Genomic DNA, 23,129 nt, shown 5'->3' with positions numbered 1-23,129 from the left:
TTTCATATTGTGTCACGATATTACCCGTGCGACCGCCGAAAAATGCTTCGCGAGAATCGAGCGGAGGCGTTTCCACTAACGGATACTTTTCTAGATATTTAAACATCTCTCAATTATCGTGCATTTCTCAGTTGAAATTCTCACTTTTCAGTCAACATTTATCCGCGCTGACGAAGCCGCCACGAGATCGCGAGAGTTCGCTCGTAACGCGATTCGATTGTATTTTTACAATCTGATGTCGAAAGGGAAGGTGACATCCATTTGGACACGGAATGATTGGACACGTAGTATTGGACATGTTCAGATTGGACACCACACGACTGAACGAGTGAACACTGAACGATTGGACACTGAACGATTGGACATTGAACGATTGGACACCGCACGATTGGACACCGTACATGGAAACTTTATCTTGATATATATTTTCAATATTTTCATAATACACACACACACACACACACACGGGAGAGGGGGTACAAGGAAGGCCTCCGGCCCTTCCCTTCTCGGACCCATCTCATCCACCTTGCTTCGCGTGGAAAGTTGCAAATCCATGTAAACTTTGCTTTGTCTTGCAATATATTGTACATGCGAAGCGAGGTGTCCAATCGTGCAAAGTATGTGTCCAATCGTGCAGTGTCTAATCGTGCGGTGTCCAATCGTGCAGTGTCCAATCGTGCGGTGTCCAATCGTGCAGTGTTCAATTGTGCGGTGTCCAATCGTGCGGTGTCCAATCTGAACGTGCCCAATACTACGTGTCCAATCATTTGGTGTCCAATTGTTCCGTGTCCAAACAGGATCCTCCCGAAAGAGATCTATCGCGATTTAAAGGAAAACAAGATGGATATCCGTGTCAAAAACAACCGTGAAACTATAATACATGACGTTGTGACACTCCCGCATCAGACGTTTCATAATATCCATCAACGAGCGTACCCTTGCTCGTGCGATATTCGCGTGCTTGCCCTGCGTGGTTTATAGGATGACCGAGCTCGCGCACCATCCATACCAACCACTGTAAAATTTTACGCGAATAATTGCTCGCTTTTCTATAACCGTCCGTAGGAATGACGCCTATCGTATTCGGTCGCAAAAAGTTTTTTTCGAAAAATTGTCATGCACGTCGAAGCAATAGTTGTGCATTCCTCGAATGAGCATATATTTCCGCGATCTATAAAAATTTTTCTAAATGCCATACACGCGCGTCGAAGTATACCTATGTCTGTTCGACAGTAATTTACTATTTCGCGTTGAAAATCAAATACGACATTTTTCTGCGTCATTGCTGCATGCCATGCAAGAAAGCGCTCGCGCTCACCCGATTTCATCATTTTCGGAGAATAATAATGCGGGGGTCGACATACGATTCATTTTCGATAGTATTGAATAAATGCAGAAAAATGTCTTTATCTGCTATATCCTGTAGACTAAAAGCCTTAGGTAATTTGGATAATCGCATCGGCATATAATGCTATCGATAAATTTCGTATGTCTTACCGTTAATACTACAATTTTCGATCCGTTTAAAATTATTTTCGGCTCTATATTATTACACTGTTCTACGATATAATGTAAAATCTAACAAAATTTATAGTTCTGAGTAATCAGCCGTTTTCTATTGTAAATGAAAAAGCCTTTCAAGATTTATTAAAAACACTCAAACCAACAATAAATATTCCATTGAAAGGAACTATTCGGAAGGCCATAACTGAAATGTTTATTCAAGAAAAATTGTTGGTAAAACAAAAGTGTCTCTCAATACCCGGAAAATTGTCTTTTATTGTAGATTGTTGGACTTCAAAAAATCAATGACCGTTTCAAGGCATAATTGTACAAGGAATTAATGAAGATTGGGAATTATTTACTCTTCCTTTAGATTTAACAATTTTAGAAGATCCTCATACAGGACAAAACCTAGCAAAATCTTTCGTAAGCGTATTAGAAAATTTTGAGCTTCTTGACAAGATACAATCAATTACAACTGACAATGCCGCAAATATGAATTCTTTTTTTGATTGGTTACAAGTGAAATTAGAAAAAAAGAACATTACATTTGATATAATCATCAATCGTGTACGATGCTTAGCTCACATCATTAATCTTTCTTGTCAAAGCACAATTGATAAACTTAAAAGTAAAAATCACGATGTGGACAATCTTGACGATTCAGAAGATTATAATCGAAATTTGTCTGTATTAACTAAATTAAAGAAGTCAATATTTTTAATAAGAGATTCACCACAAAGGAGAGAACAATTTAGATTCCAGTGTGCATCAATGAAAATAGAACCAAAGGAATTTATTCTTGATGTTAAGACTCGTTGGAACTGCACATATTTAATGATGGAAAGAGCTTTACAATTTAAAGAACCCTTGGATAATGTACTATTCAATGATAGAAAATTATCAACTTGGCAACTAAGTGAAAATGAATGGGAAATGGTGAAACTAATGATTGAATTCCTAAAAGTAAATTTAAATTAATTTTCATATTTTACACATTTTTTTATTACTCACGCCAGTATTAATTTAGCTTTAATTATTTTTCAGCCATCTAAAGTCATTACTGAGATGATCTCAGTTCAAAATCTGCCAACTATCTCAATCTGTGCTGTTATTTATTCTACTCTTTTTAGATATTTAAAAAAATATATCGTTGATGAGAAAAGAAATTTGAAAGGAATTGATAGAAAGACTGGTGAAGTATATCTTCAGTGGCTTCAAGAAGCAGCATTATTGGCTTATAAGAAACTTGATAATTACTATCCAACATCTGATGGTTTAGCATATATCATTGGTACTGTTCTCGACCCAAATTGTAAATTGGAATGGTTCCAGTCGGTATTCAATGACAAAATTATGATCAATTATCGCAAACAGATTACGAAATATTGGAAATCTAATTATAAAAAAACAAAATATATAGAAACATCTTCCTCAGATGAAAGTACTAAGAATGATTTTTTTTGCAACTCTATAATTATAATAAAAAGAATAAGTCAAACATGAAAGATGACCTTGAACGATATTTAAAAGAGCCAACTGTTACTCCATATCAAATGCAAGATGGATTACTTGGTTGGTGGAAGACTCATCATTTGGAATATCCGGATTTATCAAAACTAGTAAGGGATTTTTTAGCAATATCTGGTACCGGTGTACCTGTAGAGAGACTCTTTTCAACTGGTCCTGATTTGCTAAGTTATAGACGTTTGTCAATGACTCCTGAGACAATTCAACAGTGTCTATTTTTAAAAGGATGGTTACATGCAAAAGATCATCATATCAATTTTAAGCAAACCATTTGTCATACAGTATGCGACAAAATATTTGGCTTATAGTACAATATATTAATAATATACGTTTAATATAAATACATATGTATATCTTTAATATATTAATAATTATAAATTATTATTAAATAATATGTTAATAATAACAAATTAATATTAATTATTAATATTAATTATTTATATAATTAATGTTTAATATATTAATAATAAAAATTAATTTTATTAATAAAATTAATATTTAGTATATTAATAATATTTTTTATACTGATTATTTTTAAACATTCTTGTACACATATACGACATACGATATACACACACGCACACGCGCGCGCGCGCACGTACACACGCACACACGCGCACGTACACACGCACACGCGCGCACGTACACACGCACACGCGCGCACGCACACGCGCACTCACGCACGCACGCACGCACGCACGCACGCACGCGCACACACACACACACACACACGCACACACACACACACACACACATCTATACAACAGTAAATATACAGAAAAAATCATACCTTACCGATTTCATTGTCAATTAGATATGTTATAGAGAGAAGTAAAACAAAAAAAATTAAATAAAAATTAAATTTTATTTATACGTCATTAAAGATTAAATCCCTTCTCCAAGCATTCAATAACTAAATATAATATATCTAATAATATATCTAAATAGCTATAAATGAGTAAGGTATAATTTTTTCTGTATTTCTGAACATATTTAATTATTTTTGAACATAATTAACTTTTATATAATTGAGTCTAACTTGCCTCGCCTCAATTGAGTCTGAGTCTAAAGCAATGCGAAGCGAGCCCACCTCGATTTTGGAACGAGATAGACTCACCTCGCCTCGTTATTAATGAGTCGAGTCGAGTCTGATCAAAAACTTGGCTCGCTTCACTAACAGCACTAGTCCGGAGGATGATTGGTAATGCCGGAGGCCGGGAACGCCTGGTTGGATCGATGAGAACTCCCGTTGTCCGGAGGATGGTTGACGAGGTGCCGGAGGCCGGGGACGCCCGGTCGAATCAATGAGCACGCCCGTTTTCCGGAGGATCGGGTAGGAATAGTCGCTTGTGTCTGGAGCCTCGAGAGAACTCTCTCGAGGAAAGATCAGGACAGGACTAGGTATCGGCTCTTCGGCCGAGCCAGCTTATATACCCGGCGGCCGGCCTCCCACTCTCTTGGTTACGAGTAAAGTAGGGAGGCGGTCGAGTGGGGAGACCAGGAGCCCCAACGTTGTAACGTTTGGTGGCGCCGAAAGGCGCCGATTATTTTACAGGGGCGGCTATTCGGCCCCTGATGACTTTGTCATAATTTAAGTTTCGATTGTTTATAATTTGTTAGATAAAATAAAGTGCGCGTTACATATTATTTAAAGAGAATATTATTTCGAAGGCAAATATTATTTCGAAATGATTTGGTTGAGAGTGAGACTGGTCAAAGTAAAACACAGGAAGCAAAAAAAGGTCGGTCGTAAAAGTGAACTCAGCAACAAGAAGGAAAATATTATTTCAAAAAGGTTCGGTTGAGAGTAAACTGGTTAAAGTGAAACTCGACGGCAAGAGAAAATCTGTGCGTTTCCAGGCTTTCGTGTTTTACATGGTTCTATTCCAGAATATTTGTAACCTTTATTCCGCGTAAAATTAGTTCAATATTATCGCCGTTCTGCGGAACCCCAGTGTTCGGGGGTGGAACTCCCGTAATTCAAATATAGGATTTCGTCGCGTATTTGAAGATAGCGTGTCTTCCTTGGATCTCCTGGCACGTAATTCAAGGGCGGCAGTAAAGGGAACAGTCGCTGCATATCTACCGGTGTCAGCTTGCACGGCCACCGAAAATATCCTATAGATTTAACACGAATGTCTTTCAGAGGTTTGATTTCCTTCACTCGAAAGGCCGGGTTGAAATACGCTTCGTACTCTATGTCGAAATATATGCGTTCTGTCCCAAGGAACTTGCTATCTGCTTCGGTAACGGAAGTGTATTTGAACTCGTAATACAGGCGCCACACGTGATACTTGTGCTCGCCTCTTCTTACTTTTGGCATCTACAGAAAAGACTGAATTAATTTCGCATAACTACTAGGTTCGACCATTGGTATTGAAATAAGAATGCGGCAGAGTATTAGCACGATGATAGCGGAGGTAAGTGCAAGCTACGGGTTGGAAATAGGAGTGCCGCATATGCAGAATATTAGCACGATGCTAGCAGGGTAGGAGTTGTAATGAGCGTGCAATCGTCCACACCGCTGTGTCGCTGATTTTTATTAATTGTTAAAACCAGGTTTTGTTGAAGAATCAAATTAGCACTAAAAACGACACCGAACGTAGAAGATGCGGACTGGCATTAGGTGCGTTTCAATCATCAACACACAATATAATTTCACAAATATATATATATATATGTATATTTAATTACACTTACACTTAATAGCTGATACAGAAGTAACGTGTATAAGTAAATTCGAGAACTATCGGCACGGAATGATAACGGTGGGTGTGATGGCGCAATATGACGAGATAATAATACGGTGTAATACGCTCGCGTGAGATTGAACTGTGTATTGAGATAGAATTGTATGGAATGGAATCACGTGTTGAAATAGAATCGTATATGGAAATGGAATCGCGTGTTAGAATTGAATTGTAAGAGTGAGGAGCACTTCTAGAGAGAGAAGTGCATCGCTCAGAGTCTCGAGTTAGTGTGTCGAATTTTGGGACTGCCCTAGGATCCTTTGGTTTGCACTGGTCAGGGTTGAGGATTGGGGTAAGAGCGGAGAAAGAGTTATCGAGGGGTTCAAAGCAGCGGGAGAGTCCCATGATGGGAAGGCGGCTACTTACAACTAGCGTTTTCGAGTTATCGGCTAGAATCGGTAACTAATATAATGGGTAACTTATCTGTTAGAATATAATAAGTAACTTATCGGCTAAGATGTAGTAGGTAACTTATTGTTTAGACTTAAACTATTGGTTATGATTAGTGGTTTCTTAAAGCTAATGGGTTGAAAAATTTGGTGCTGGGACGTAACACGAGCTATTATCACGACGAAGAGGTTACATATAGCATAAGTGATTTTCCGATTTCAACGAACGATATAGTTTAAAATATGAAATTCCGCATTTGTATTTCGTGTCTAATTTAATGATGCGACCTCATTCCTGACAAAATCGTACGGCGATACAAATATTTACGTTTGATTTACCGTCGAACGATTTATCACTACGATGACGCTCAAAGCACCCCGTACCGAAAAACGAACGATTACACGCGTTGCATTTTCTAATTTCAATGTCGGACTGATTACACGATGATGCGGTGAAACATCGCGGACACTTATTTGGGCAGCAATGACCATTCTTATTCCAAAACCCTATATTACATGATTCGCAGTAATAATTACATCCCGCGGCAGATTTTAAATATAAAATAGGCTTATAATGATGCGAACGCTCATAATGTTTAGACGAAATACGGGTTCGTGGTCAAGAGAAACGAGTATCACGGTTCCGTCGTACATTGGTTTTACCCCACGTGCAAAAGTTTTCAAAACATAAACAACGATCGCAATATTGTCTGCAAGATATTACTAGAAGCGTTCGATTTCCAGAATTTCGCAACCTTCTTCAGGTAATACGACACTGGCATTCCTTTTTTTCTTTTTTTTTTACGTAGAGGAAATGCGTTACGCATCCCCCAGAGGATCGGGAACTCCTCCGGAGGTATGTAGGACTCTCCCTATTTAACGGGCATACCCACTAAAATCCCTACGGGTGATCTTCCCGAGCGATTTAAAGGGAGGGCGGGCCTCGCCAGCGGCACTATCCCGCGATCTTCCCCTCGCCCAAGCTCCCTTAAAGAGGGAAGGGCTCCCTTCATGTGGTGCGTCATTGAGATAAGTCCCAATGATGCACCATTGACGGCGTTGCGGGAACCACCACCGCAATGCCGTCCCTTCACTGGAGTCAAGGTGCAATGGGGAGTGAGTGTTCCCGCACTCACCCCCCTTGACTCCGAGGGGTGGAAGGTGTTCTACCCGCCCCTTGTGTCATCGGACACCACCCCTGTCTCTGTCTCGCTTTGGTCCTCCTTCCCCAGAAGGGGGGGGGGCCTCCGCAAGTCCCGACAGGGGAGACAGGGGGAGCTCCCCCTGTATCCTCCGTCACACTCCCGGGTGCGGAGCATTAACTCCCTTCTTCGAGGGTGTGACCTTCCTCTCTCCCGGTGCCTCGACACACGGGGCATCTAGAGTGCATCTTACACCCCACCATCCTGTGTCCAGGATAGCCGCACCTGTAACAAAGGTGCTCCCTGGAAACTGCCGAGGTGCAACAGCAGCCGATGTGTTCAACCAGAAGGCACCTGTAACACCTAGGTAACCAAGCACCACAGGCCCTCACCCAGGCCTTTGTTCACGTAGGGGAAATCTGCAAGGAAATACCCAATGCCCGCGGGGCGGAACATTGGGTTATGTGGGTTTTAGGAGCACTGAGATGGTGTTTACGCCCCCGACTCACTAAAACCCCTGCGGTAGCCTGGCCCGGGCTTTTTCGGGGCCCTCCGGGAACGAGCAGTTGCATTACTTCTGGAGGACCCTTTGTCTTTTTCTGCCCGTGGGGTCTACGTCCGGTTTGTGTATCCAGACGTGACCCCATTCCTCTCCAATGTGTAACGGGCAGAGGAGGCCTTCTCGTTTAATCGTGTCGCAGGGGGGCCACACCCTCACGCCACCTCCTCGGGGGGGGGAGATATTCCCCCCGGGGGAGGACAAGAACTCGAGTCACCCGCTCGAGCCCTCATCCTTGTGCCCTTGTCCCAAGAATTTGAGAGAGCTACTCCTTTTAATGACGGCGACGAGGTCTTCTACGGATTCTTCTATTTCTTCTACCCCCGCCACCGTCCCCATCGATATCGTCACTGTCGCTGCCCATCGCGGCAGTAGCAGCTTCTCTTCCTCTTTCGACTACCTCCTTCTGCTTCATTACTGACTTGCAAAAGGAGGTGACCGTCTGCCAATTTTCCTCGCAATCGACCATCTTCTGAGTTACGGTCGAGAGCGACAAGTCATCCCCAATGATGTTTTGAAGGACACGGCGCTCATTTGTCCACGCTGGACAATATTCCAGCGTGTGCTGCGCCGTGTCCCTCTCCTCCGTGCAATGGTAGCATTGTGCCGTGCTTTCCCTTCCGATTTTTCCCAGGTATGCACCGAAACTTCCATGTCCGGTGAATACCTGGGTCAGGTGGAATGATAGTTTGCTGTGGGACCTCTCTGTCCACTTGTTAAGGACTGGTCCCACGGTCCCGGCGACCCTATTCCCGAAATCAATTAGAGGAATGGAGGTACGTACATACACCCCCATCATTTGTCGCCGGGCTTGGAGCCTCGTGACGACCCTAATCCCGGAATCAGTTAGAGGAAAGGAGGTATATATTGTGACCGTATAATTTTTTGTTGATTAATATAATTGCTCCTTGGGATGGTTTTCGGCCGGTGGACTTGCCTGTGGCACACCATCGCGCGATCGCTCTTTCGAATCGAAATTTTATCCCCGAAACGACAATGATATTGGGTGCCAGGCGCGAAAATCCGCGTCGCTCTAAATCGATATGATACTTTCACATTACGTGACAAAAACACCAAGATAATCACAATTGCGACGGTAACTACAGCGACAAGCCAGCCTTAAAATCGGTAGAAAGGGTGGTTCATAAGGAGCGGCACGGGATCGAGAATCGATAGTGTTAGTCGTTGAATTATCTCAATAAAAGATACAATAATTTTAAATATGAATAAAAGATATATTTGACAAGAAATACTTAAAACGGAGATTGAATGTACATGAAATCTATAAAAATGACGTTGAACTTTACAAGAGAAAGTTAAAATTATTCAGCGACAACTATGCGTAGTGGCCGCACTTGTTGAGCACGTGAAGAGCGCGTGACGACGCGGCGCCGCGGCCGAGTGAAGGATATCAGATTACGCTCGATTTCGGATATTCTTTATGATTTCAGAAGTCGCTCGCGGCTTGTTAAGGTTGCAGCGATAGCACGAGTAAATATCGAGAACATACCGTAAGTCTCGGCCACGGAACGTCCGTCAATCGCGCGATTCACGTTGCGAGAGAAATATTCGATGGAATGCGCGTAAACACACGCGGTCGGCACGCATTGACTTTCGATATCGATCGCTATGACGTTTACTTTTCGATATACCAATTATACGATAATTGCCTCACGCGTAAATTATAACTGTTTGACACAATCTTTACATGAATTTTAACACTCTGGTGAATCACTACTACATAAGTTATTTCCAGATCGCGAGTCGATGGGCGGCACGGAATCTCGAAGTCGCACGCGGCACGCGGTATACGAACTCGCTTCCTGACGGATACAATACGACAAATACTATCATTAATTCGCGACAACTAAAACGACAATTAACGCGACAATATAAATGTGAGTATCGGCAGCTTATAGAAAGAGAGACTTTATGCCCTTGTGCGATTCGGACGAAGAGAAGCCTCTCGTGGAACTCTAAATGAAACGGTATGGCAACAATTACGCGACAGCGGAATATGATTTTCCCTGTTAATCGCGACAACTAAAGATACGGTAATTGTGACAGGGCAAAGCTCGTTCGAATCGCGTAAGTTACCGGTTTGGCGGCCTTACAAAATGCTTCCTTCTCTCGTCGTTCTGTTTCGCTCGGGATCTCAGAGTTTCGAGTCGATAGGGCCTGTCGTCCTCGATCGCTCACCGAACAGTGACGAGCGTGAGGCTTACGGGAGACACGCCGGCGAATTCGTGTGCGATTAGGCCACCTATGACGCTATCACGGCTGTTAGGGCCACTCGCGGCCGATTCGATCCGGCTTATTAACCCTTGATCCGTCGATTTCCGCGAGTCTTCCCAGGGCGGCTTGTCGGCAACTTCCGTTCGGCTCGGTCCGGTGCTCTTGGCTTCCCCGGACCCCATGGTTGAGTCCGACGTCCATTACGTCGGGAGTGGCCATCCCCTCGACCGTTTCCTTCCGGTCCTTTGCTCCTGGTGCGATCCTGCGGGTATGAATCTTTTAATGGCAGCCGATGTTTCCACCGATTTATCAATTATCGATTAAAATGTATAATTCTTACCAGGCGTGATCTCTCCGCGTCGGCTTTGCCTCCGCTAGCCATCGGAATCAGCCTCCTGGATCCCTGTAGTTTCCAAATATGAAGATGTTGCTGCCGCCAAACTCATGCAAACGCGTGCAAATGAGAAATATAAAAGTCACAAGGGCGCCCTCTCTAAATGGAGGACGCAGACCCCGCAAAACCCTTCCCGATCGGGCCGTTCGGTCCTTGTGACGGACGAAAAAAAAAATCACGTCACAGTATATACTCCACCCACTCCCCCATCATTTGTCGCCGGGCTTGGAGCCTCGTGACAGCCCGGATCCTGGCGGTGATTGGTACTCTCAGCTCCTGGAGCTTTTTTATCCTCTCGTATGTACGAGCGTGAGCTCGAGCCAGGAGCTCCATAGGTGGGAGACCAGCCAGGATCGAGGCCGCAGCGTGCGATACCATCCTATACCCGCGGACAAGGCGAATGGCCATCCTGCGCTGTGGACGGCGCAGGATATCACGTATGAACTTTATGGCCATCGCTTCGCCCGCCTACACCGGTGCTCCGTACAGGGCAACCGAGTTGACGGTGTGCGCGTATAAGCTGCGTACTTTGTCGTCCGGCCCTCTCAAATTGAGCATCAGGCGGCTAAATGCCCCTGATACCCTGTTCACTTTGTCGGCCAGACGACTAAAGTGGTTACGGAAGCTCCATCTCCCATCCAGCTGGAGACCCAAGTACTTCAAACTTTCTCCCAGTTGGACGGGAGTATCATCCACCTTAATATGGGCCCTTGGTGGCTTCCCCTGGAGACCATCATGGAAAAATATGGCCTCCGTTTTCTTGGGGACCACCTTCAGGCTCATTATAAATCTTAGGCTTTTGCACTGCGACTTGTAGCTTCTCCTCCAAGCGCTTGCAATCTTCCTCCAGCTGTAATAGAATAGAACAATATTCTTTTTCTTTCTGTGACAGAGTGTTCTCTAAACGATTTATTTCCTTTCTTTGTACATCTTGATCAGCCAGTTGTCCTTTGAAATCTCTAAAAGATAAAAGCCAACGAAGAGAAATGTGATTAGTGCGAATCAGAAACTTTCTTCCATATAAATAATGATGAAAAGATTTTATTGAATCCACAATAGCCAATATACAAAAATAATTCTCTACGCGTAACACAGTAGTTCTTTTCTGTTTTAGTCAAAATTTGACTGTAATAGGCGATAACGTTTTCAGAATTATTCTGCACCCTCTCTCCGCACAAGGTCGCTTCGATAATCCATCGGCATTTTGATGCAAACGACCTTTTTGATGAATTATTTCGAATTCGTACTGCTAAAGTCTCTCCATCCAGCAAGCCAATTGTATGATTTGTTACAAGAAAATTACGGATATTTAATTATTGATATTAGACAGAAAAGTAGTTATGCCAAATCTAGAATAGTATCTGATAAATGCATTAACATTCCACAATCTGAAAGAAAAGGATTGCTGGGTCATCGCTTTTTGAAATATTTATATTATTATGAAGATAAACATTTACATGAATTATTTCGAGAGCGATCAGCAAGTCATGCGGATGTTATAATTTTGGTAGACTGGGATACTACGCAAAAGTCTCTGACATCCACTACTCAATATCTACATATATTGGAAAATATTTTAAAGAATTGGGATCTTGGTATAAAGTATGAGATTCAGATTTTAATTAAAGGATATCAAGAGTGGCTGCAGAGATACCCGGCATTCGTGACAGATCCTACTGTAGATAATAAAAAAACCGAATCTGAAAAATATAGTAAACCAGTTGCCTCGCAAACGTATGATCCGCCACGTGAAGAAAAAATATTATTAGAGAAAGGGATAAAGGAAATGAAGAAGTTAAAACTGGAACTGGCCAAAAAGGTATCAAATAAAAAATGCGAGCTCTATTCGCAACATGATAAAAAATACAACTTCAGTGACGAAAAGTCTTCACGCAACAGGATAAAGTCTTTAGAAGTTAAACTGAAGAACATGCACAAAATGTATATTAAGATTAACAATGCGTACATAAAGGAAGCAGATGATTAAATTTAATCCTAGTGATGACAAGGAGAGGAACAATCTTGGATTCAATCTCTCTCTCTCTCTCTCTTTTTCGAAAAACAAAATCAAAGAAATTGAAAGTAAACGAAAAAAGCATGATTTCATAAAATACGCGAGTCTTTGTAATATCACTCTGCATATTGGAAATGTGTGCATTTCGACCTGGAGCGGGAGAGAAAGCATCAACAAGAGCAAAGGATTATACGCTGTTGTGAGAGAAACGCAGTGGCGCGGCCCAGGCTGTGATACATAGAGAACAGTACAGAGAATGAATATACAGGGTGACCCAGAACAACCTTCCGTCCGTAAAATGACATATTTCTGACACAATTCTAAGACAATTTTTCCTTTACCAAAATTTGATTTGAAGCGTAGTTTTTGTGTTATAAGCAAAAATAGTTAGCAAATCACGCGTCGAGTACAGAAGGCAGGCAGGAGCGGCGCGGCACACCGCGAGCGCGAGCGCAGCTGACCGTCCGACGGGTGATTACCGCCGCATGAGTCGCTAACTATTTTATCTTATAGCATAAAATTATGCTTTAAATAAAATTTTGGTAAAGAAGAAAATGTCTTATAATTACGTCAGGAATACGTGTTCCTTAAAATAACATTACTTTAATGACCAAAAGTTGTTCCGGATCGCCGGCCGTCGGACGCTGCGATCAGCTGATTGCTACACGCGATGTGTGTATGTCTGAGTGTGTGCGTAAAAGGAAGGAACAGAGTGAGTGAAAGAAAGAGAGAGAGAAATAACCGCCTCCGCGACGACGACGCTCCTTCGATTGTCATCGACATTGTCGTCAACGACTTCAGACTGATCAATATATTGATTTTCAGCTGAGAGACACATCGCGTGTAGCAATCAGCTGATCGCAGCGTCCAACGTTATTTTAAGGAACACTTATTCCTGACGTAATTATAAGACATTTTCTTCTTTACCAAAATTTTATTTAAAGCATAATTTTATGTTATAAGATAAAATAGTTAGCGACTCATGCGGCGGTAATCACTCGTCGAACGGTCAGCTGCGCCCGCGCTCGCGGTGTGCCGCGCCGTTCCTATCTGCCTTCTGTACTCGACGTGTGATTTGCTAATTATTTTTGCTTATAACTCAAAAACTAAGCTTCAAATCAAATTTTGGTAAAAAAAAATTGTCTTAAAATTGTGTCAGGAATACGTCATTTTACGGACGGAAGGTTGTTCTGGTTGAAGGTTGTTATTACACCCTGTATATAAAGAAAGTAACGAATATAAACAAAGTTCATAAATAAGTAAATAAGAAAGAGGCAATAGAAGCGAGGAGATGTGAATCAAATTATAAGTTATTTTATATAGGTGATGTGTCGCAGATATATTGACAATAAGTACATTAGTAACATTCTATAAAAAGACGGAAATTATAATAAAAATCTAACGATTCGATTCATATTTTGAATCCTCTTCAGCATAATATATAAAATAAATAAGAAAATTATAAATAGATAAAAACGAAAATTCATGAGAACGCATCGTATAATAACGGCGTAAGCAATGTATGAACTAAAAATCGTGATCGTATTCGCATAATTAAATGGATCAATGCATTAGAACCGTTGTACATATTTGTCGCATGTTAGTTGTATAAATTACATATATATAAAACGATCCAACTTGTTCGGCTCTTTTATTGTACGGCTTGCATAATAATCCCGTGAGGCAATTCTCCGAGGTTTCCAGACCAAGGGAGGTATGCAGTTAGATTGAGGGATTAAGTCTGTATTAATAAAATGAGTATAATAAATACCTGTTTGTAATAAAGTTATTTACCGCTACTTTGTGTATAATGGTGGTGACTCAGAAAATGCTTACAGGATATGCATTCCGTTTGCGTGTTGTTGAATCTATGGTATATGTATCGCGCAACTGATATTTAACGTGTGGTTATGCCGATGGTACAGATGGTAATGAGCTCAAGGGCGAAAAATACATTTAAAATGGAAAGAGTTAGATAGGTGACATTAGATTTTAGGCAGTTTGTTTATTATATCATCGTAAATAGTTGGCAAACATTCTATATCTGTTTGTAGATTTATGCTGTTTTTTGTCGTTTGATGTATAACATTTCAGATATCAGTCTTTTTGTGTAATAGAGCTCATTGTCTAGTATTTGTGCATTGTCCCAGTCAGAGTCATGATATGTATGTTAGGCGGTGGTCAGTGATCACTGATTTGTTGTTATTGAGCTTCATTATGTTGGTCTTATGTTCTTTTATCCTAGTATTCAACTTTCTGCCTGTTTGACCAACATATGAAGCGTCGCAATTTAGACAATTAATTTTATATACCACGTTTGTTTTCATGGGAATAGGTATAGGATCTTTGTGTGTCTTAATAAATTTGTTGTTTTTGTTTATGCTGTAGTAGGCTAATTTGATGTCGACATTTTTTAGAGCATTCTTTATTTTATCAGTTACTGACTGCAAATATGGAATTGTGAAGTATGAGTTATTATTAGGTGTTTGTGATTTTTTGTCGGGTGGTCTATCGTTAATTAAAAACTTTATACGGTTATTAATTGTTTTGAATATAAAATCGGTTGGATAGGAGTTACCCAGTAAAATCTTTATTATAAATTTGATATTCTTTTCATGGAACATGGGATGTGATAATAAGAATACTCTATCGATTAAGCCTATTATGCCTCTTTTTTGGTTGTTAGGATGTTGGGAATGGAAATTAAGATATCTGCCCGAGAACGTATTCTTATGGTACCAGTCAAATATTAGATGGTTATTAGTTAAAATGAGTGTGAGGTCTAAAAAGTTAATCTTGTTGTGGTCATTTTTTTCCACTGTGAACTGTACTCTGTTATGGAAAGAATTAAAAATTGTCAATGTCTGGTCAATAAATTTTGGAGGTACCGATATTAATATGTCGTCTACGTATCTAAAGTAAATGGGAGGGGTAAAATTCAATAACGTCAATGCTTTCTCTTCTATGTCTTGTAGGACTATGTCGGCGATGATCGGAGAGAGTGGGGGAGCCCATTGGTGTGCAAAAAGTTTGTTGGTAAAATTTGTTATTGAAAACAAAGTATGTCGAGTTTAAGACTAAGTTTATTGCTGTTAAAAATTCTGGTTCCGGGATGTTGCAATTATTTGTAATATATTGCCATCTCTCTGATATGCTTTCTACTGCTAAATTGATCGGGATGTTAGTGAACAGTGAGATTACATCTAGCGAAAACAACTCATAATCATTATCAATATGTAAATCAGATAATTTGTTGACTAGATCGAAACTATTTGCAATATGACTATTCGGTTTCGGGAAGCTGTCGTACATGATTTTTTGTAACCAACTGGCTAAGTTGTATAATGGGCTATTGATAGATGATACAATCAACCTGTAAGGGATGTTAATCTTATGGATTTTGGGTAACCCATATGTTCGCGGTAAATTACCTTCACTGAAGGACATTTTACGATATTCAATGGTCGAGATGTATTCTTGTTTTTTCCACCGTTTGAGTATGTCATTGAGGCTTGAGATTAGTTTATTAATAGGGTTTTTATTTAATAAAATATAAGTCTCTTTATCTGACAATAAATTTTCCATTATTTGGGTGTATTTATCTTTATCCAAAGCAACAGTAACATTACCTTTATCCGCTCTGGTAAGGATAAGATTCGAGTTTCCCTTTAAGAAGTTGTTAGTAGTTGATTGTAAGTTGATTAGTTTTTTAGTGGTTTCATTTTGTGGAAAGGATGATGTGGAAAGGGATTTAATGATAGTTTGTGTCCGACTTCTCGACAATGTCCTTTTTTTGGCAGGAATTTTTTTTAGACTGTTTTCGAAATTTTTAATAAAATCGGTAGTTATCGTTATTATACGATGCGTTCTCATGAATTTTCGTTTTTATCTATTTATAATTTACTTATTTATTTTATATATTATGCTGAAGAGGATTCAAAATATGAATCGAATCGTTAGATTTTTATTATAATTTCCGTCTTTTTATAGAATGTTACTAATGTACTTATTGTCAATATATCTGCGACACATCACCTATATAAAATAACTTATAATTTGATTCATATCTCCTCGCTCCTATTGCCTCTTTCTTATTTACTTATTTATATTTAATAATTCGGAGCTCTTTCTGTAATCTTAAAGTTTATAAAACATTAAAAGATATAACAACTTTAGGGAGACAAAATAAATTGAAAAAAACGATCACATTCGGAATTATCAACGCTGGGTCGGAAGACCGGTAAAAGTTAATACGGAAATGATTACGCAAAAAATCTTAAATTGCAAAGATCAAATTATGCCTGCCACAGGTAAAATCATTTCCAAAAATGATCCCATATGGAGGATTATTTCTAAGCAGTTGAATAATAAGATATCAGGGAAATCTTTATACAGCTACGTAGTGTCAAACGTATCCCAACTAAAGGATAAGGAAAAATTGTATATCATTTTTCAACGTAAACTGAAAGATAATCGAAGAGAACACGAGGCTGCTCTCATGGTGAAGAAGGGTACCATAATGAATCATTTAAGACAAGCATTGGAGAAAAGTCAAGCTCAATGCCGTAATCTTATGGCCGTGAATAAGACTCAAAAAGTAATGCAATTACTAGCACAAATGAAATAATTGACTCAGGAAAAGGAAGAGGAGCATAAAATTGTACAAGAATTGCAGAACAAATTGGAGGTGGTCGAGGATGACATAGTGAAACACGATTTGTTACTGATCACAATTTTGGATGTCAAATCTGATTCTATAAGACAGATAATATTAAGATCGATACCGATTGATGATATTATAAATAAATCGAGAGGCGAACTGCAAAGATCTTTGACAGCTGTTAAGCTGGATGGTCGCGTCTTACATTAATATTTGTGATATTGTTATTGGTGTTTTTGAAGTTTGTGTTCACTATTAAAGTTATCCCTTTTAATTTAAAAATGTATATTATTTATGAGTGCGGTTCGCAAGTGTCAGTTGTGTCGCGTCGCGTTCGATATTCTGATTGCACGCACGACGCAAGCCACCCCTATGTCTGCCGTTCTTACGGCTTTCCCCCAGTCATTTTCCCCGGCCAGTAGCAGTGTGTCATCGGCATAACACACTGTTTTGCAGCCGGGGGAAGGGCAATTCTTAGGACACGGTCGTATGCGATGTCTCATAAGAGAGGTCCTAGGACTGACCCCTGAGGGACACCGCAATACATATCCCGCCGGCAGTGAGTACCGCTTTTATCGCGATACTCTAGACTTCTACTCTTAAAATAGAACCTGATCACCTCCACGACGTATTGGGGAACGCCGTGGTGTTCTAAGACGCTCCCCACCTTTCCCCAGGGCAGGGTGTTGAATGCGTTGGTAATGTCCAACAACACAGCTACAACCACTCTGCCCTGTTCCGTTTCGGACTCCACGAGGGCCCTGACGCGGGGCGCTTAATCGCGTCAGTGGTTGAATGCCCCTGTCATAACCGGAAGGGCTAGACACAGATATATATTATAAGATATATATATTATAAGTTAATAAACATATTATAAGAAGCTAATAACTAGAAGCGAGCGAACAGAACACACCGCGATAAGAATGCGCTGCTGATGCAGCACAGACGCGTGCCAAGGCCAGGGCAGAGTGAGAGCGCAGAAGACCGGAAATCTCGGCTCTGCCGAATTGCGAAAAGGTGCGAGGAAGGAATTCGGACTTCAAACTTCTTTAACTCGCACCCTTGTGATCGTATAACACGACCATATTCGGTCGTGTCGCCAAGCGACCCCCTCAGAAATCCGCCCGGAACCGGAGGAGATAAAAGTGGCCCACCGCCTAAAAACGGGGGCAGTAATTAACGATCGAAAAGACACCTACCGCGCTCGCGAGTGACCCGGTGCGTAAGACGCATAGTTATTATATCCTCTGTAAATCAGGAAGGTAACAGTGTAATAAAAGTGCGACAGTAAATGGACTAAGCACGAGATTTATTCTTTTTCTCCTAACGGGAACTAAATACTCCTTTGTATTATCCCCGGATCCCGACCGGCAACGATCCCGACCCCTCACGGAGGCACAACAGCCCCTCGCGAAACCCGAATTAATCCTCAAGAAGGTTCGGTCCAGTTCCTTTGAAATGCTGGACGAGTCAATTCGCTACGATTCTTTCAAGTAGTTTGCCGATCTCGTTCAGCAAGCAGATGGGCCTATACGCTGACGGGGTGCCTGCAGGTTTGCCCTCCTTTGAGATAAGGACCAACTTGGCTCTCTCCCAAACTGGGGGAAAAAGTCCCTCTCGGAGACATCTGGTAAAGATGTTCCTTACCGTATCCGACAGGTGGGCCAAGACCCAGACCCGGCCGGGGATCCCATCAGGGGCTTTATTTCCCCGAGTCCTTAATCTTTTTATCGCGCCGGCCATTTCGTCGCTGGAAACTTCAAGGTTTTCATCTCACTCCATCCTCTCCCGATCGCCCAAATGAGGATAATCCCCGGTCCTCGGAAAGAGAGTGGAGAGGGTGTTCTCTAGAACCTCGAGGTCCTTTATAGAGCTTTATAGAGTGGGCGGGAGACGACCAGGGCTCTATCGCTATTACCTGGAAGGAAGAGGTCGGCTCTTCCCCTTGTATTAAAATAGGGGCGGGGAGACACCATGTCGTCGTAGAGTGGGGCCCGGTCTGGATGGTGGGTTGTTATATCCCTCCCAGTATCAGGGGCCTTACCCGGTTCGGAGATGTCCTAGACGAGATTGCTGTACTCGTCCAAAGGAGACTCCCCGAACCCATTATCGTGGCCGGGGACTTCAACGCCTGGAATAGGCTATGGGGTTTCCGGCACACCAACGGTAACGGCAGGGTTATGGAGGATTGGGCGGCGGTACTCGACCTGGTACTAATAAACCAAGGGTCGAGCAGCACCCTGGTCAGACCGTAGGGAGAGTCTATTGTTGACCTTACATGGGCATCTTCCTCTACGGCTGACAGAATAGCCAACTGGCGGTAGATGTTACAAGAGACTCTCTCGGATCACTTTTATATCCGAATGGGAGTCGACATCACCTGCCACGGGGTGCTCAACCGCCGCCCCGGTGACGAGGGAGGGAACCCACCACCCAAGAGATGGGTCCTGAAACAGTTAGATTCCGATAGGCTGAGTAATGTCGGAGACCTGGCCCGGTGATCAGATTCCAGAGAACACCAAGGACCGGGTGGGGTGGCTCGGGGAGCTTATGACCAGAGCATGTGACCTGGCCATGCCGCGAGCCAGACCGCGCAGGGCGGCGTACTGGTGGACAGAGGAGATTGCAGAACTACGTGAAACCTCTGTCCGAGCCAGACGCCGCCTCACAAGATTGAAAAGGGGCGGCCTCCAACGCTGCGGAAGAGGCACTGGGGGAATATAGAGAAGCGAGAAACTCCCTCAGTGCCGCTATCAGAAGGGCCAAGACTGATGCATGAAGCAGTTGTTCTCCCTCGACTCAGACCCTTGGGGGCGTCTCTATAAGATAGTGTTAAATAAAATAAGGCACTGAGCGCCTCCCATGACGGAGTCGCTGGGTATCGGAGTTCTCGAGAACACCTTCCCCACCCTCTTTCCGAGGACCGGGGATAATCCCCATATCGGCGATCGGGGAAGGATGGACTGGGACGAGAACCTCGAGGTTTCTGGCGACGAAATGGCCAAGGTAATTAAGAGACTAAGGGCTCGGGGCAACAAAGCTCTGGGTCCTGATGGGATCCCCTGGTCTGAGTTCTAACCTTGGCCCACCTGTTGGAATTGGTTAGGGACACCTTCACTAGGTGTCTCAGGGAAGGGTTTCTCCCCCCCCAGTCTGGGAGAGGGCCAAATTGGTCCTCATCCCCAAGAGGGGCAAACCTGCAGGTACCCCGTAGGCGGACAGACCAATCTGTCTGCTGAACGAGCTCGGAAAACTTCTCGAAAGGGTTATAGTGGACCGATTTGTCCGGCACCTAAAGGAGATTAGGCCTGATCTCCACGAGAACCAGTTCGGATTCCGCGAGGGTCGCTCTACCACAGACGCAATTAAACGCGTCAGAACCCTCGTGGAGTCCGAGACGGAACAGGGCAGGGTGGTCGTTGCCATATCGTTAGATATAAATAACGCGTTTAATACCCTATCTTGGGGGAAGGTGGGGAACGCACTACAATACCATGGTGTTCCCCAGTACCTCGTGAAGGTTATAGACTCTTACTTCGAAAGTAGGAGCCTAGAGTACCGCGACAAAAACGGTACTCAACGCTGACGGGAGAACCGGTGCGGTGTCCCTCAGGGGTTGATCCTAGGACCCCTCCTGTGGGACATCGCGTACGACCGCATCCTCAGGATTATCCTCCCCTCCCCGGTTGTAGGACGGTGTGTTACGCTGATGACACACTGCTGCTCGCCGGGGGTAATGCCGGGGGGAAGGCATTAGAACAGCGGAGATGGGGATGGCATGGCCGTGCGCGCCATTAAGGAGTTGAGCCTGAAGGTTGCCCCCCAGAAAACTGAGGCCATCTTTTTTCACGATGGTCTTAGGGGGAAGCCACCACAGGCCCAAATTACAATGGCTGACATCCCCGTCCAGCTGAGTAACAGTTTTAAGTATCTGGGACTTTAGCTGGATGGAAAATGAAGCTTTTGTGACTACTTTGGTCATCTGGCCGAGAAAATAAATAGGATAACGGCGGCAGTCTGCCGCCTAATGCCTAATCTCGGGGGACCGGACGACCGAGTGCGCAAGCTGTACGGAGGCACCGTCAACTCAGTGGCCCTTTATGGGGCCCCGGTATGGACGGACGAGGCGATGGCCACAAAACGCATTTGTGACACTGCGTCAAATTCAGCGCTAAATGGCCGTTCGCCTCGTTCGTGGTTACAGGACGGTGCTTCACGTTGCGGCCTCCATACTGGCGGGTCTCTCTCCCATGGAGCTCCTATCAAGAGCACATGCTCATACATATGCCAGGATTAAGGAGATCCAGGGGATGAGAGTGGCAATAACCGCCAGGGTGAGAGATGTCACAAGGCTTCAAGCCCGGCGACAAATGATGGAGGAATGGGGGGACTATTTAACCTCCATTCCTCTAACGGAATCAGGAAAGAGAGTCGTCGGGGCTATGGGATCTGTCCTAGATGAATGGACGAATAGGTCTCACGGCAAACAGATGTCATTCCACTTGACGCAGGTGCTCGCCGGACATGGGTGTTCGGCGAGTACCTGTGTAAAATCGGGAAGGACCGCGCGGCTGCATGCCACTAATGCGAGGAGGAGGAGAGGGACACGGCGCAGCACACGCTGGAATTTTGTTTAGCGTGGGCTAGAGAGCGCCGTATCCTACAAAACATCATCGGGGAAGATTTGTCGCTCTTGACCGTCGTTGCACGCATGGTCGAAAGCGACGAAAACTGGATAGTGGTCATCTCCTTTGCAAGTCAATAATGATGCAGAAGAAGGTGGCCGAGAGGAAGAGAGGAAGCTATCGCTGCCACACTGGGCAGCGACAATGACGATACAGACGATAGCGGCGGCGGGGACAGAAGAAGAAAAATTAGAAGAATTCGTCGAAGACCCCGACTCCGTCGCCGCCAATAGAGGAATCCGCCCTCCCAACCAGGTGTTAGGACAAGGGCACAAGGACGGGAGTTCGAGCGGGAGACTCGTGCCTTTCTCCGGGGGAATGTCTCTCCCCCCCCCCCGAGGGGGTGGCATGGAAGTGGTGGCTCCCTTGCGCCATGATTAACGACGGGAAGGCCTTCCTCCCGCTACACATGGGGGGAATGGGGTCACGTCCGGACACATTATCCGGACGTAGACCCCACGGGCAGAAATAGCCTAGCGACCCTCCGGAGGTAATGCAAATGCACGTTCTCGGAAGGTCCCGAAAAAGCCCGGGCCAGGCCACCGCAGGGGTTTTAGTGGGTCGGGGGCGTAAACAACATCTAGCGCCCCTAAAACCCACTACTCAGTTCGGCGAGGGCCACGACTTTCGAGTTGAGACGGGAGTTCTCTTCCCTCAGCTCGCGGATTTGATCTTCCATCCCCTTCAGTCTGTCACTCTCTTCTGTGCTAACCCAGTGTTCCGTCCCTACATCTTCTTGGAGATTTCCCCTGCGTGAAAAAAAGGGCCGCGCGACCCGAACACCCTCCTTATCTTGGAGAGCCTTGCGCAGCTCCTCCGCGAATCTGTCGGCCTTTACGGCCTTGTCCTCTACGAGGATTTCGTATAATAGCCCCAGTAGTAGCTTTTTCCACTTTTAAGTTTTTTATGCCCAGCCGCTCAATGTCCACTTTCTGTCGGGCCAACTTCAATGTCTCACTGTATAGTCCCTCTAGGCAAATGATGGACACAGCCGCCGTTCACGGGACCCTTCTTTTCTTATTCCCCGATGGTTTAGTGGGCTCTGCTGCCTTCTGCGCCCTCCCAGAACTAGGAAGGGGAGAGGCCTTCTTGCTATCTGCATTAGCGGGTTTGGGGGGCGTGATATTCTTTGCCTCCTCTTGTCTCCTCGCCTTCCTTCCGACTACTTCGTCCAGGGTGTTCCCTGATCCACCGAAGGCGTTGGAGGAGCTTGAGGAGTGGTGGGCTGGGAAGCGGTCCTTGCCTGTCCCTTCTTGGGATCAGGCTTC

The 23,129-nt window shown here is 43.6% G+C and overlaps 1 protein-coding gene across 1 annotated transcript; it reads left to right on the top strand.

Moving 5' to 3' along the window:
- Positions 1–20,954: 20,954 nt before the first annotated feature.
- Positions 20,955–21,813, top strand: LOC140674243 (uncharacterized). The gene is made up of 2 exons (XM_072907627.1): positions 20,955–21,103; positions 21,381–21,813. Exons 1-2 carry the CDS (start codon positions 20,955–20,957, stop codon positions 21,811–21,813), a joined length of 582 nt encoding a protein of 193 aa, XP_072763728.1.
- Positions 21,814–23,129: the final 1,316 nt, after the last annotated feature.

The sequence above is a fragment of the Anoplolepis gracilipes genome, chromosome 15 (genome assembly GCF_047496725.1).
Source record: "Anoplolepis gracilipes chromosome 15, ASM4749672v1, whole genome shotgun sequence".
In the NCBI taxonomy this organism is placed as follows: Eukaryota; Metazoa; Arthropoda; class Insecta; order Hymenoptera; family Formicidae; genus Anoplolepis; species Anoplolepis gracilipes.
The sequence above is the reverse complement of the archived record's forward strand: the minus strand, read 5'-3'. Positions and strand labels throughout refer to the sequence as shown.

What these genes read in the sequence shown, in the direction of transcription:
- LOC140674243 (XM_072907627.1), top strand. Translation starts at nt 20,955, where the DNA reads ATGGCCGTGCGCGCCATTAAGGAGTTGAGCCTGAAGGTTGCCCCCCAG. An exon ending in CAGCTGAGTAACAGTTTTAA is followed by an intron (nt 21,104 to 21,380) that starts GTATCTGGGACT and finishes TCGTGGTTACAG; the next exon opens with GACGGTGCTTCACGTTGCGG.